This window comes from Natator depressus, chromosome 2 (genome assembly GCF_965152275.1).
Source record: "Natator depressus isolate rNatDep1 chromosome 2, rNatDep2.hap1, whole genome shotgun sequence".
NCBI lineage: Eukaryota > Metazoa > Chordata > Testudines > Cheloniidae > Natator > Natator depressus.
In genome coordinates this window covers 193,674,982-193,687,888 of record NC_134235.1, presented here as the reverse complement: position 1 = coordinate 193,687,888, position 12,907 = coordinate 193,674,982, and the positions used below count along the sequence as shown (strand labels likewise).

The 12,907-nt window shown below is 43.5% G+C and overlaps 1 protein-coding gene across 1 annotated transcript in view; it reads right to left on the bottom strand.

Annotated features, from left to right (window-relative positions):
* Positions 1–12,907, bottom strand: part of NGLY1 (N-glycanase 1) — a 46,531-nt gene that overhangs the window by 31,881 nt on the left and 1,743 nt on the right. The window contains exon 3 of the mRNA XM_074945640.1: positions 6,866–7,108. Within this exon, the coding sequence (XP_074801741.1) occupies positions 6,866–7,108 (243 nt within the window). The remainder of the gene's footprint in view (positions 1–6,865; positions 7,109–12,907) is intronic.

The following is a 12,907-nucleotide window of genomic DNA, read 5'->3' as shown; positions in this document are numbered from 1 at the left end:
ATACAGAGTTGAAACTTTAAGCAATCAGAAGCATGCAGAGTTGCAGACTACCAGTCCAGGTCCATTTGGCCACATAGCAGTCTGCCACAGAAGACCAACTTTGATGTAGATAGACAGACCAAGCCTATTCCTCAGTTTTAAATGGATGTATCCAACATTTGAAAAGATTAATTCTATGCTTGCTGAACTTGCTGGACATTGATCCAATTATTTTACCAGTTTCCCTGTTTAAGCCGGTTTTACCAGTGCCCTGTCCTAAACTAATTTTCCACCGGGAAATTGCCAACCCTGCACTCCCACCTCATGGCCTCATTAGAAGGTTTTTAATAACTTATTTTAAAAAGCCTGTTACAGTCTGTAAATGGTCAAATATTGTAAAGTTTTAGCAAAAAGCTTCATTTATTGAATATTTTTTTATTGTATTCAGATGATGTTCCATCCCAGAAACAAACATTTCAATGCATTTGAACCTGGACCTATACCTGCAACTGGAAATATGCTAAATCCTATCTTAAGCCTAAGACTGGGTACTGGAAACATCAACATACCACTCTTTTGGTATGATCATCACCTCATCTAGGCAGAGATCAGAGCCATCTTGCCTTCCCACTTCAGGAGTGAGCAACCAAAACTATTCCACCCCTGAAAATTCCTGAAGTCCGTAGGTTTTCAACTCACCATAGGAAAACAAGCCACCCAAACACAAGGCAGAAAGCTAGAATGCAAGTGGCACAAAAATCATTCTGAACCCCTCTGGCAGCAGCACAAACAACACTCACAGAACTGTGTCACTGCAATAAAGGAGGCAAAACAAGCCATCCACTTTTCTGCAGTGAGTGCAACAGAACCACAACCAGCAGAGCTAAATCTGCAGTGAACTGTCTAATGAACCCATATGGCATAGCCCAGACATCAGACCCAGAACTGACCACTGTGAAGAGCTCTCAGCATATTCCACTGATAAAATCAATCAAATGTGTATAGAGCTAACTGGGAAAAAATATTCTCTGGTCAGAGTGGAATTATTTTCCCCATCACCTTTGACTTTGGCTCCATCACTCATGAAAAAGCTCAAGAATTCCTAAGAAATATTAGAGCCACAATCTGTGAAATGGATCCTTATCCATCCGAATAGAAACAGTCAAGCCTCCTTCAGAGAAACATCTACTAAGCTCCTAAAAAAAATGCAATAGTTCACCCAATCCTCAAGAAGCCAACACTCAACCCTGAAGATCTCTCAAACCACCATCATGTCCCCAACCTCCTGTTCCTGAGCAAAATAATTGAGAAAATAGTAACTACCAAGTGCCAACATCCTGGATACGTCACGATCAGGTTCAGACCAGGGCACAGCAAAAACTGCTCTTCTGGCACCAAATGATGGTTTTTTCATGGCCATGGACATACGAGTCTTCGGCTCTTGTTTGGCTCGTTGTTAAGCCCGGATGACCTGGTAATTTCCAGAAATGTCTTCTTTCACCCCCAGCTTGCTAGGAAACATCTCCCCATCTTCCCTGATGAGTACCTAGCCACAGTAATCCATCTACTTGTCACCTTCACGTAGGATTCCTGTAACTCACTGCAGCTGAATCTGAACGTGAAGGCTGTGCACAGGCTCCAACTGGTACAGAATGCATCTGCCCACCTTCTCCACGGATTAAGACACTGAGTACACCCAGGCCTGCGCTCACGTCCTTCCACTGGCTTCCCGTCAGTTTCTGATGCTAGTTTAAAAGCCTCGATCCTAATTTTCAAAGCAATCAACAGATCAAGCCGCAGCTACATCAAAGACCAAATGTCCATCTATGAAACATTGCAACAGCTGCACTCTTCTTTATGATCTACATCAGGGGTGTCAAACATGCAGCCCGTGGGGTTCTTTTGTGCGGCCCGCCAAGCTCCCTGCGCGCCCCCCGCCTCTCCCCCGCTTACCTCCAGGCCAGGGGTGGCCAAACTACAGCCTGTGGGCCAAATCCGGCTGCGGGATCGCCCCCCCGGTGGAGCGCAGAACCATGTCTCTGCGCTCCACCGGGCTCTTGCTTCCAGGCACCACCAACCGCAGCTCCCATTGGCCGGGAACGGGTAACCGCGGCCAATGGGAGCTTTGGGGGAGGTACCTGGAAGCGAGAGCAATGTGGAGCCCTCTGCCCACCCCCCACTCTGCAGGGACCTGGTTTCGGCTGCTTCCTGGAGCGGAGCCCGCATCCCGAATCCCTCCTGCACCCCAACTCCATGCGCTGAGGCCCCTGCCATATCCCACACCCCTCCTGCACCCCAACTCCCTGCCCTGAGCTCCCTGCTGCACGCCGCACCCTGCACCCCTCCTGCCCTGAGCCCCCTGTCGCATCGCTCCTGCACCCCAACCCCCTGCCCTGATCCCCCTCCTGTACCCCTCCGGCACCCCACCTCCCTGCTCTGAGTCCCCTGCCGCACCCTGACCCCCCTGCTGCACCCCAGCCCCCTGCCCTGAGCCTCCTGCCACACCCTGCACCCTGACCCCCTACTGCACCCTTCACCCCTCCTATACCCCACACCCCTACTCCCTGCCCTGAGCCCCTGCCACACCCTGCACACCTCCTGCAAGCCCTAGGTGCAGAGAAGGAGCGGAGTTGGGGTGGGAACTTCGGGGAAGGGGTTGGAATGGGGGCAGAGAAGGGGTGGGAAGAGGCGGGGCCAGGGCAGGGCCTCATGGAAGTGGTGGAGTGGGGGCGGGGGCGGAGGCAGCGAGGGGTGTGTGTCAGTGATGCGGCCCTTGGGCCAATGCACTAGTCCTCATGTAGCCCTCGTGGTCATTTGAGTTTGAGACCCCTGATCTACATTGTCTCAGATCAGGATGAAGCATCTGAGAGCTGGGGACAAAGCATTCTCTGAGAGGACCTGGCTATGGAACAATCTTGCAGAGATCAGGCAGTCTAGTGTCTGACCATCTCCTGAGGGAGCAGTCCTTGACTTCAGCTGAGCACTGCCCGCTCCAACAACAGATAGCTGAATGGCTGCGCCACAGGCCATCAGGGTAGGTGAGTAATATAAAGTGCTGCGTTCAGGGTGCAGTCTCCTCTGGAGTCATGGGTTTGTATCCCACCCCAACATGATAGGAAGGCTCTCTCGGAGAGGAAACTTTTGCACTGTAAGTGACACTTGCAAGTTGAACACCCCTGCCAACTCCTTCCCTCCCATCACCTCCATCAAAAAAAGCCTACCCAAAACAGAGTTCTAACTGTATAAAGGGTGAAGAGAAAGAAAACCCATGAATCTACCTGAGACTTTGCTAATGATTTTACGTAGAAGATGTTCAGATCCTACACCAATGGGAGGCAGTATAAAACCCTAAAGTAGGTAAGTAGATAGTTCTTTGTACATTACCTCATCTCTTTGAGAATTAAGCCATTTTGTACTTAAATTATCTAGGTCCTTTTTGTAAATAAGGTAGAACAGGAGAGCTAAAGTCAGGACTTCTTGGGTTTAGTTCTACCATTGGGTGAACTTAAGTAAGGGCTGGGCTTCTGTTTCTGGGCTTCTGGGCTTCTGGGCACTGGGCTTCTGTTTCTTCATAGGTCATTTGTAAATAGGTATAATACTTTATGCACTGACATATTATAAGGTTTAATTAACATTTACAAAATCAAATAATCTGAAATGAGCTATATTATTAACTATCATTAACCTTTTTACAGAAGCACTGAGTTTTGCACATCCTTGGGGCCTTTTCTAACTATAGTCAAACTGACTGCTTGCCATGTGAATGGACATTAGGCATATACTGACTGATAAAGCTTAAAGGTCTGATTTTCACCTGCAGCTTCCATTTACTTCAGATGGATTTGCGGGTGCTGAGCAAGGTCTTCTGAAAATCAGGACCTTAAATGATCTTTTCTGGGTTGCTTTTAATTAGTTCATGAAGAGGTTTGTAAATCAGTAGAAGTTCCCTGAACGTTTGAATGTCAAGAATGAGAGTAAAGACAATTCAGACAATTATGGTCCATCCTCTTAATCTCACATGCAAAACTTGGATTCACTTTGTCTGAAGAAAACCTATCAAGAGTAGATTGTTGTGAAAGTGAAATGGGCTATGTTCAACATTTGAATCACATCCCAGAAAAGCCTTTGGGGGGAATGAGTCTTAATGTATGAATGAGAAAAAATGAGATAGAAAAGAAAGGGGCTTTGGTTTCAGGCTCTGGAAAACTTTTAGGGAAGGTTCCCATCTTAACCAGACTGCTGGCAATGAAGTTAAAAAAGGGTGGTGGGAAGAAATTTATTAGAGAATGGATTCACCAAGGGCAAGTCATGCCTGACTAATCTAATTGCCTTCTATGACGAGATAATTGGCTCTGTGGATGAGGGGAAAGCGGTGGATGTGTTGTTCCTTGACTTTAGCAAAGCTTTTGACACGGTCTCCCACAGTATTCTTGCCAGCAAGTTGAAGGATGGGCTGGATGAATGGACGATAAGGTGGATAACAAGCTGGCTAGATTGTCGGGCTCAACCGGTAGTGATCAATGGCTCCATGTCTAGTTGGCAGCTGGTATCAAGTGGAGTGCCCCAAGAGTCGGTCCTCAGGCCGGTTTTGTTCAATATCTTTATTAATGATCTGGAGGATGGTGTGGATTGCATCCTCAGCAAGTTTGCAGATGACACTAAACTGTGAGGAGAGGTAGATACGCTGGAGGGTAGGGATAGGATACAGAGGGCCCTAGACAAATTAGAGGATTGGGCCAAAAGAAATCTGATGAGGTTCAACAAAGACAAGTGCAGAGTCCTGCACTTAGGACAGAAGAATCCCATGCACCGCTACAGACTAGGGACTGAATGGAATGTGTTACCTAGGGAGGTGGTGGAATCTTCTTCCTTAGAAGTTTTTAAAGTCAGGCTTGACAAAGCCCTGGCTGGGATGATTTAGCTAGGGATTGGTCCTGCTTTGAGCAGGGGGTTAGACTAGATGACCTTCTGAGGTCCCTTCCAACCCTGATATTCTATGATTCTATGATTAGAGAAGATTGGAAAACAGAATAAAAATTTTAATAAGCAGAAATCAAGTTACATGTCCAGTAGCATGGGAATCAGTTAGCAACAAACAGTTGCAACAGAGAAAAGGGAAGGAGGGAAACTGGGAGTAATTTTAGTAAGACTAGATATATTCAAATAAGCACATATTTACAAATAGATACCTGTTCATTTACCAATGAGAAGCCTAAAAGCCAAAATGGAGGAACTAAAATGTTTGGCATTAGGGAAAGGACCTCTACATAACTGACATTTTTGAAACACAATGGAATAAGAACCATCAATGGGATACTAAAATTCCTTGCTTCAAACTATACAAAGAAAGGTTAGTTAGGTTGTTTTTCTAAAAAAGATCCTGAAGTAAAACCGTATATGGCTATATATGTGAGATCTTAAAAATATGAATACAATAGTGAGGGTATAATGTCAGGTAAGGATACGATTTTGTTACGGAGGTCATGAATTCTGTGACTTTAACGGGCTTCCGTGACTACCGCGGCCCCCCAGGGCTAGAGCAGCAGCCAGCCCCCAGGACTGGAGCAACAGCCAATGGGGCTCAGACTGTTAGTCCCTGTCCCTTCCTCCCCACTCCCCGCCGATGGCCCCCTGGTATTTTTAGTAAAACAGTCAGGGTCAGGTGACAAGCTTCAGTGAATTTTTGTTTATTGCCTCCGACCTCTCCGTGACTTCCATTAAAAATACCTGTGACAAAATCTTAACCTTAACTATCAGTCTCTAGATCAGAGGAGCAATGATGAAGTTTAAGACAGTTTAAAGAGGCAATAAAATCCACAACAGTAACAGCAACATCCAGTCAACCCAATATCATACAATGATTGAAACATCATTTATAAACACAGTTTGGAAAAAGTTTCTTTGGACAGCTTGTTCTGAAGCATACAAGTGGAGAAGCTATTCTAAACACAGTCCTTAGAAACAGACATGAGTTAATTCAGGAAGTGTAACTGAAATTTAAAGAACGGGGATATGGATTTTTAAAGAACTGAAGTTAAAAAACAAGATTAACTGAAAAGCTAAGCATCCTCCATACTGATTCCACTAATGTTAACTTCTTAACAGTTAGTCTTAGACAATGTAATACCCAAGGGCAAAGCATTAAAAAACCCTACAGGGTACACTTCCACAATATATAGTTAACCAACTTGTGGAATTCACTGGTGGTCAGTAGAGAGCTGGCTGATCACATGGTGTTGGCTGTCTTCATTTCCTGCTGGTAATCACATATAAACCAGCTAAAAATACATAATACTTTCTTAATATTTACTTTTCCATGTAACTGCTGTACACAATTATGTATTTATTACCAAACGAATGTTATGAATGCAAATGCTAGGGAAAGTGACCCATAAGATGGATCCACACTATGAGAAAGCTGAGAATCTCTTGCCTATCACTAACAGGATTTTTTTTTAAATTTGAGTTTTCTTCTGAACTATTCTGCATAGGTCATTTTTGGCTACAAGTTACTGAGCTGGATGGACCATTGATTTGTGGAAATTCCATTGCTACTTTGGAAAAGTTTTCCATCAAAAAAACATACATTCAGTGAATCCTGTTCTGGAAATTGCACACTCAAGACCTTTTCTGTTGTGTCATTTGTTTGTGCTGGGCCTATAGCACATTCAGCTTTAAGGCTGGATGTAGATAAAGAACTTCCACAACCTCATTAAGGTAATGGGAAAAGATGTTCCCAAGAAAGATATCAAGGGAATCAAATTTTCAGTTGTCCCCAGTATTCCAGTTATTTCTACTTCTGCCATCATTAAAGTTTTTCCAAGTCTTATAAATACAATTCCTTTTACAGGATAGGTATTATAAGAGGGTTTTAAAAGGTGCTTACCATTTCAGCAGATTGTGCAGCTGATGTTTGTAGTTGCCTATTGACAGGGATTAGGGTTGAGTCAGCAGCTCTTGAAGACTGAGGTACAATATGCTGCATACTAGTTACAGTTTGAGAAGATCCTGATCTTTGGGTTTGACTTGATTCACTTAATCTGCTATTTCTCTCTCCAGCAATCAGATCTCGGATTTTGTGTAGTTGTTCAATTGAGGCTTCCTTAGGAAAAACAAGATGAGTTTCTCCCTGAAATGTAAAAAACATAGAAAAGTTAATTTTTATGTATTTAGTGCATGCAAATAAAACAATGCAGTTTAACTCTTTCTCTGCTGGTCTTGCTGCAGAGAGAAGAGGCATCCTTAACCTTAGAGACCCAGGAAAAGTGGAACAAGATCTCAATGTTTCTAAAAGAATTTACCTATCTTCAGCTTGGATTAAGAGAGGAGGAGGAAAAGGGCCTCATGTTTTTATTTGTATATTATTACTCCAGAAGTAAGGAGAAGTGTCCAGTTTCTCCTCTAAACAAGGTCTTGTGCAGTAGTTGTGCAATGGGAAGGCTGGTAAGGAAACTGCCACGCCTGAAAGGAAATCCAGAAGCAGTGAAATGACCATGGTGCTAACATGGAGAGTGCTGAGCCAGAACAGCCTTAGCGAGATGGGGTAACTATAACTCAGATTTCTTCCCCTCTCCAAACACCTGAGAAAGATGGACTAGCATACCGTGCTGGAACACACACTCCCTGGAGATGGTTACTGAAAATAAGTTTGTGACCTCCAACCTTGATTACCACAACTTGTATAGACATGAAGCAGCATACTCTCAAAGCTCTAACTCATGCAAAATACAGTAGCAGTTTACCTAGTAACACAGGTGCCTGAACACAATCACTGTGGAGTGCAGTTATCTACACAGATTCTCCATTTAATACTATGCCATTCAAGGTGTTATCCTGGACCTCTTCATGAGATTAGCCTTAGAAACCTCTTCCTCTGCAATCAGGCTCTCCCATGACAACTACTTTCCATCAGGTCAATTATAATGTGTGACCAATAGAGGGAGGCTCAAAAATGCAAAAGACAGAGCTTTCACCAGCGCTGGACTTAGATTAGAGAACTCAACTCCACAAGAGATAAGAGTGACAATGGAACTAGCCAAATTCAGCTCTGGAAGCAAAATTTGTTTTTTCAGTTTAGCTTTCCCTCAAATATTCCATACACAAATTAAAACTAGAAGCTATTTCTACTTCAAGAAACTTGGAGGGTACTCTGATGCTACAGTGATGGGGCCATATTAGCACACAAGGGGTGAACTCCTGGCTCCACTGAAATCCCTGGTAAAACTCCCATTGACTGCAATAGGGCCAAGATTTCACTCAGGATGTTTTTTTACCTTAACCCTACAGATTTATGATGATGCTTTCCTTAACTTTCATGTTATTTGGCACTAGATATTTATGGACAAAGTAAACATATGCAAAATGAAAGGAAAAGTGCTACTTAAACTGCAAGTGGCCAGGAAGTAGAATCTGATGAAGTCTCCGGTCAAGCTCAACGGATGAGCTAATCACTTGTTTCAGTCCCCACAAGACCATAGGCTAATTCTGGATCTGCAGTTCCATCTGTAAGTGCCACAGGTGAAGGCAATTGTAGATGAACATGCACTGCTTTTAGCTTTATGCCTTGCACATTTATCCTTGCTTGCAGCAATTCAGCTCATGGGCTGAAAGCTCCCAGATGTTGAAGTCAACTCTGCAAGATTGGACTTTGGTCCCTTTCAGTGTTTTTGTAACATATCTTGGTCTGCCTCTAAAATGAGTTCCAATCTGCAATTCTCTTTAAAAGACAGCCTTTGGTATTCTACTGTCAGACATACGGACCATATGACCACAGCATCTCAGCTGTGCTCTCACTATAAAAGCTTAAATGTCTGATGTTGCAACACTCAAAGACCTCGATATTTAGAATCAAATCTTGCCATTTAATTCCAGTTATCTGCTGTAGAAATCATAGAGGGTATTTGTCCAAGCATTTTATGTGACATTAATAACTTGTCCATGTATTGCAGCCATAGAGGAGAGTAGTGGTGATGATACATAGTGGTAAACATCAATTATGGTTTGCAGTCTGACATGGTGTTCATTCCAGAGACAACGCTAAAATTCTCTGAAGGCATCACTGGCTGCACCAGTGCATTTCATAATGGTGTTGTCATCATTGTATTTAGGGTTACCATATGTCTGTATTTTCCCGGACATGTCTGGCTTTTTGGTTCTTAAATCGTCGTCCGGGAAGAATTTTTAAATATCTAAAAACGTCTGGGATTTCGCCATTATTATTTTTCCCCAAAGAAGAGTTGATCATTCAAGAAAGAGAGTGAATGTTGATCATTCGAGAAAGAAAGTGAATGCTGATTACTCGAGAGAGTGCCCACTTTTTCCCCCTAGCTCCCAGCGCTTGCGCCACAAAACAGCTGTTTCACGTGGCTGGGATGGGGAACACGGCACGCTCAGGGGAAGGGGGGGCCAGGATTTGGGGAAGGGCTTGGAATGGGGGCAGTGAAGGGGTGGAGTTGGGGCGGGGCTGGGGGGGCGCAAGCAAATCCTCGCCCCCCTGTGGAGTGTCCTCTTTTTTGAATGTTCAAATATGGTAACCCTATTGTATTTCAAAAAACAACACTGTGCAGGTAGCAAAATGTATCAACAACCTTGACTGGTACATAGTCAATAGGCAACAGGATAAGTTGCAGCATTTATGAGTGGAGCCTGGACTGTCACTTCTGTCTTCTTTAGGCTGATTGTTAAGTTAAAATATTTTGCTGCACACACAAAGCAATCAGTGAGTAATTGAATGCCTCTGAGGTTATGAGCCAGTAAAGCACAATCATCAGCGATAGTAATTCATGAACAGTTATCCTCATAACTTTTGTCTTCACACACAGGCAATGCAGATTTAAGACACCTCCATCCATATGGTACTTCATATAAATACACAATCAATGTCTCTGAATGCATCTATTAGAACAGCTGCAAACGTGATGCTAAACAATATTGGGGTAAGAACACAGCCTTGTTTTACTCTTTTGATGACAACAGAGGAAGCTGAGAAGCAGCATTGGTCAAGGACACAAACCTTAATTCCTGCATGAAAAGATTTAATAATGATGACAAACTTATAGGAGGAAACTGAACTTGTGGAGTCCACAAGCCATTTCAATTTACAGAGTCAAAGGTCTTAATACGATTGAGAAAAACTACATATAGGTCTTGATTCTGCTCACAACATTTCTCCTGTATTTGTGGAGTGAAAAGATCATGTCTGAAGTACCATGCCCAGGACGGAAGCCACATAGTGCCTAAATGCCAATCTTCTCTGCAAGTTGATCAGTTAGTTAGTTTAGCATGACTCAGGCGAGTATCTTACCTGCAGTGGCAAGAAAGTGCGACGCCACAATGGTTATCGCAAGAAGCATGACTGCTTTTCTTTTGTAAAAGTGGATAATGTTGGCATCTTTCTGCTCCTGTGACATAGCCTCCTGTTCCCAAAACTTTAAGCAGAGGCCCGTGAGCTTCCTGATCAGCTCCCTTCTAGTCCTACAATTCTATATCTCTCACATTTGAAGATCTCTGCAGGAATACCATCTGTACTTGATCCGTTGCTGTTTCACATTTGCTTGACAGCTTTCCATACTTCAGATATGGAATTTGGTGGAATTGAGAGTTGGTCTTGAATTGGAAGTTGTTCAAGATCATCAAGTGCTGATGCTAATGTGGTGTATGGGCAGTTCACCACTTATTAAAGTGTTCACCTCATCATTACAGAATTTGTCCATGATCAGTCAGCCCATTAGATTGCAGGCCATACAGAATCTTCAGCTCATCAAAAACATGTGTGGAGTCTTTTTTGTCTGCCACTGATTGAAGATGGCTGGGTTTCATTTTCCACCAGCTATCGTTCATGTGGCGAAGCTTAGCTTGCACATTACACTTTGTATGTGAATAAGCCATCTTTTTAATAATGAGTTTTTATAATTTATCCATGTGTGAAGAGCATGCACGGATCTCAAGAGTTGCTTTATCTCAGCATCACTTTTGTCAAATCTTTTCTGATGCTCCCTCTTTAGATGTATTGAACACGGTTTCCTTAAAAGATGACCAGGCAGAGTCAGCATTTATTATGTCTGACTCAAAGTGTGATGAGAACTTCATGAAGTTTTTTAAACAAGCTTTGTATACGTGAGCTCAGATTTCAACACATGCACACTGACTGTGGGTACTGGAGATTGACAACATCTGCGCTGTTTCAATTGGATCAGTATCACTTTACATCTCATGACCTGATTATCAGACGGCATGCAGCTCCCTGCATTGCACAGGTGATTTTGACATCTCAATGATTGCCTTGGTATACAATGTGGGGGTGCATTCATGTTGTTTTGCACTTTGGTGCTTGTTGAAATATCACATCTGTGATGACTAGCTAGTTCTCCATGCACTTTTGTGAGGAATAGTGTGCCATTTGTACCCACACCACATTCACCAATTTCTTTTAGGCAAAGTTTTGTGATTGCAACCAACTTTGATGTTAAAATTGCCTAGGATGATTAATTTGTCGCACCAATGAGCTGAGTTTATGGCATTGTCAAAGTCTTCACAGACTTTTTCTTTGACAATGTCAGAACATGTCATCATCGGTACATGTGCACTAACTGTTACATGACATGCAGATGTCAAGCTGAGGTGAAGGACAATCAGGCAATCATTTATTCCTTTTGGTACACAATTAGGTGTGCGTGTGCAATATACATCCAAATAGCAAAGCCCACTCCCGATAGTCTCCACCCGTCTACGGACTTGCTTATCCAGGAAATGTGTATCCAGCACAGAACCCTTCAAGATGGGACCTGCCTGGGAGATGTGTCTAACTTGGTGCAGCTATATCAATGTTGTATTTGGCAAGTTCTCTTCCAAGGAGTGCAGTGTACTTTCCAAGCCCACCAACATCATCAGAAAGAGTGCAGACATTTCCAGGCTGAAAAGTTCAGTGTTCTGTGCATGATGCTGCTTTTTAACCAGATACTGCATGACCAGCTAGTCACGGCATACTAGTAAACTGATAATGGAGTGAGAGATATTTAGGAATCCATTTCTCCCCCTTCCCTGCATTAGGGAAAGCAGCACTATCTTTAAAGAGGGCTGATCTGTCGCATGAGAAGGATATGGATTCCAAGATCACTCCAAGTCAACAATAAATAACCATCACGCTGGCATTGCCTAACTGCAGGTTTGTGACTAAGGACCCCTTGTTCCCATCACCACACTTTCCTGTCACCACAGGACTTTCAAAGAACAGAATGAGTGAAGAGATAGCAAGGAATAAGGACTATGGACCTCCACAAAGAATTGTTTAAAGTGGTACTAGGTTGTACATGACTAGTCACACTCTCCTGTCCTTAAAAACAACATGGAGTCCTTGTGGCAGCTTAGAGACTAACAAATTTATTTGGGCATAAGCTTTTGTGGGCTAAAACCCACTTCATCAGATGCATGGAGTGGAAAATACAGTAGGCAGGTATAAATACACAGCTCATGAAAAGATGGGTGTTGCCTTACCAAGTGTGTGTGTGTGGGGGGGGGGGGGAGGGAGATCAGTGCTAATGAATCAATTCAATTAAAGTGGAAGTGGGCTATTCTCAACAGTTGACAAGAAGGAGTGAATACCAAGGGAGGAAAAATCACTTTTGTAGTCCTTGTTGGCTGTTTTGTCCACTGGTGCAGAAGACTGCAACGTGTGGATTGACAACACAGCTCTTTGCAAGGCCAGGTGAAACAAAATTGAGAAAATTGCTTGCAGAACCCACTGAAGGCCAAAGTGACCACAGCCCAATGCCCGGGCTTTGCAGCAGTGCCAAAGAGAGCTTGCTAACTCCACTGCAAATTGAAGCAGAAAGCAGCTGCTCCACTGAAGTCCATGGGCCATGATTGGCTAGCAGGTCGGACAACCTCAGTTTGAATACAGACTATACCTTCTCTTTAGACCAGCTGCTTA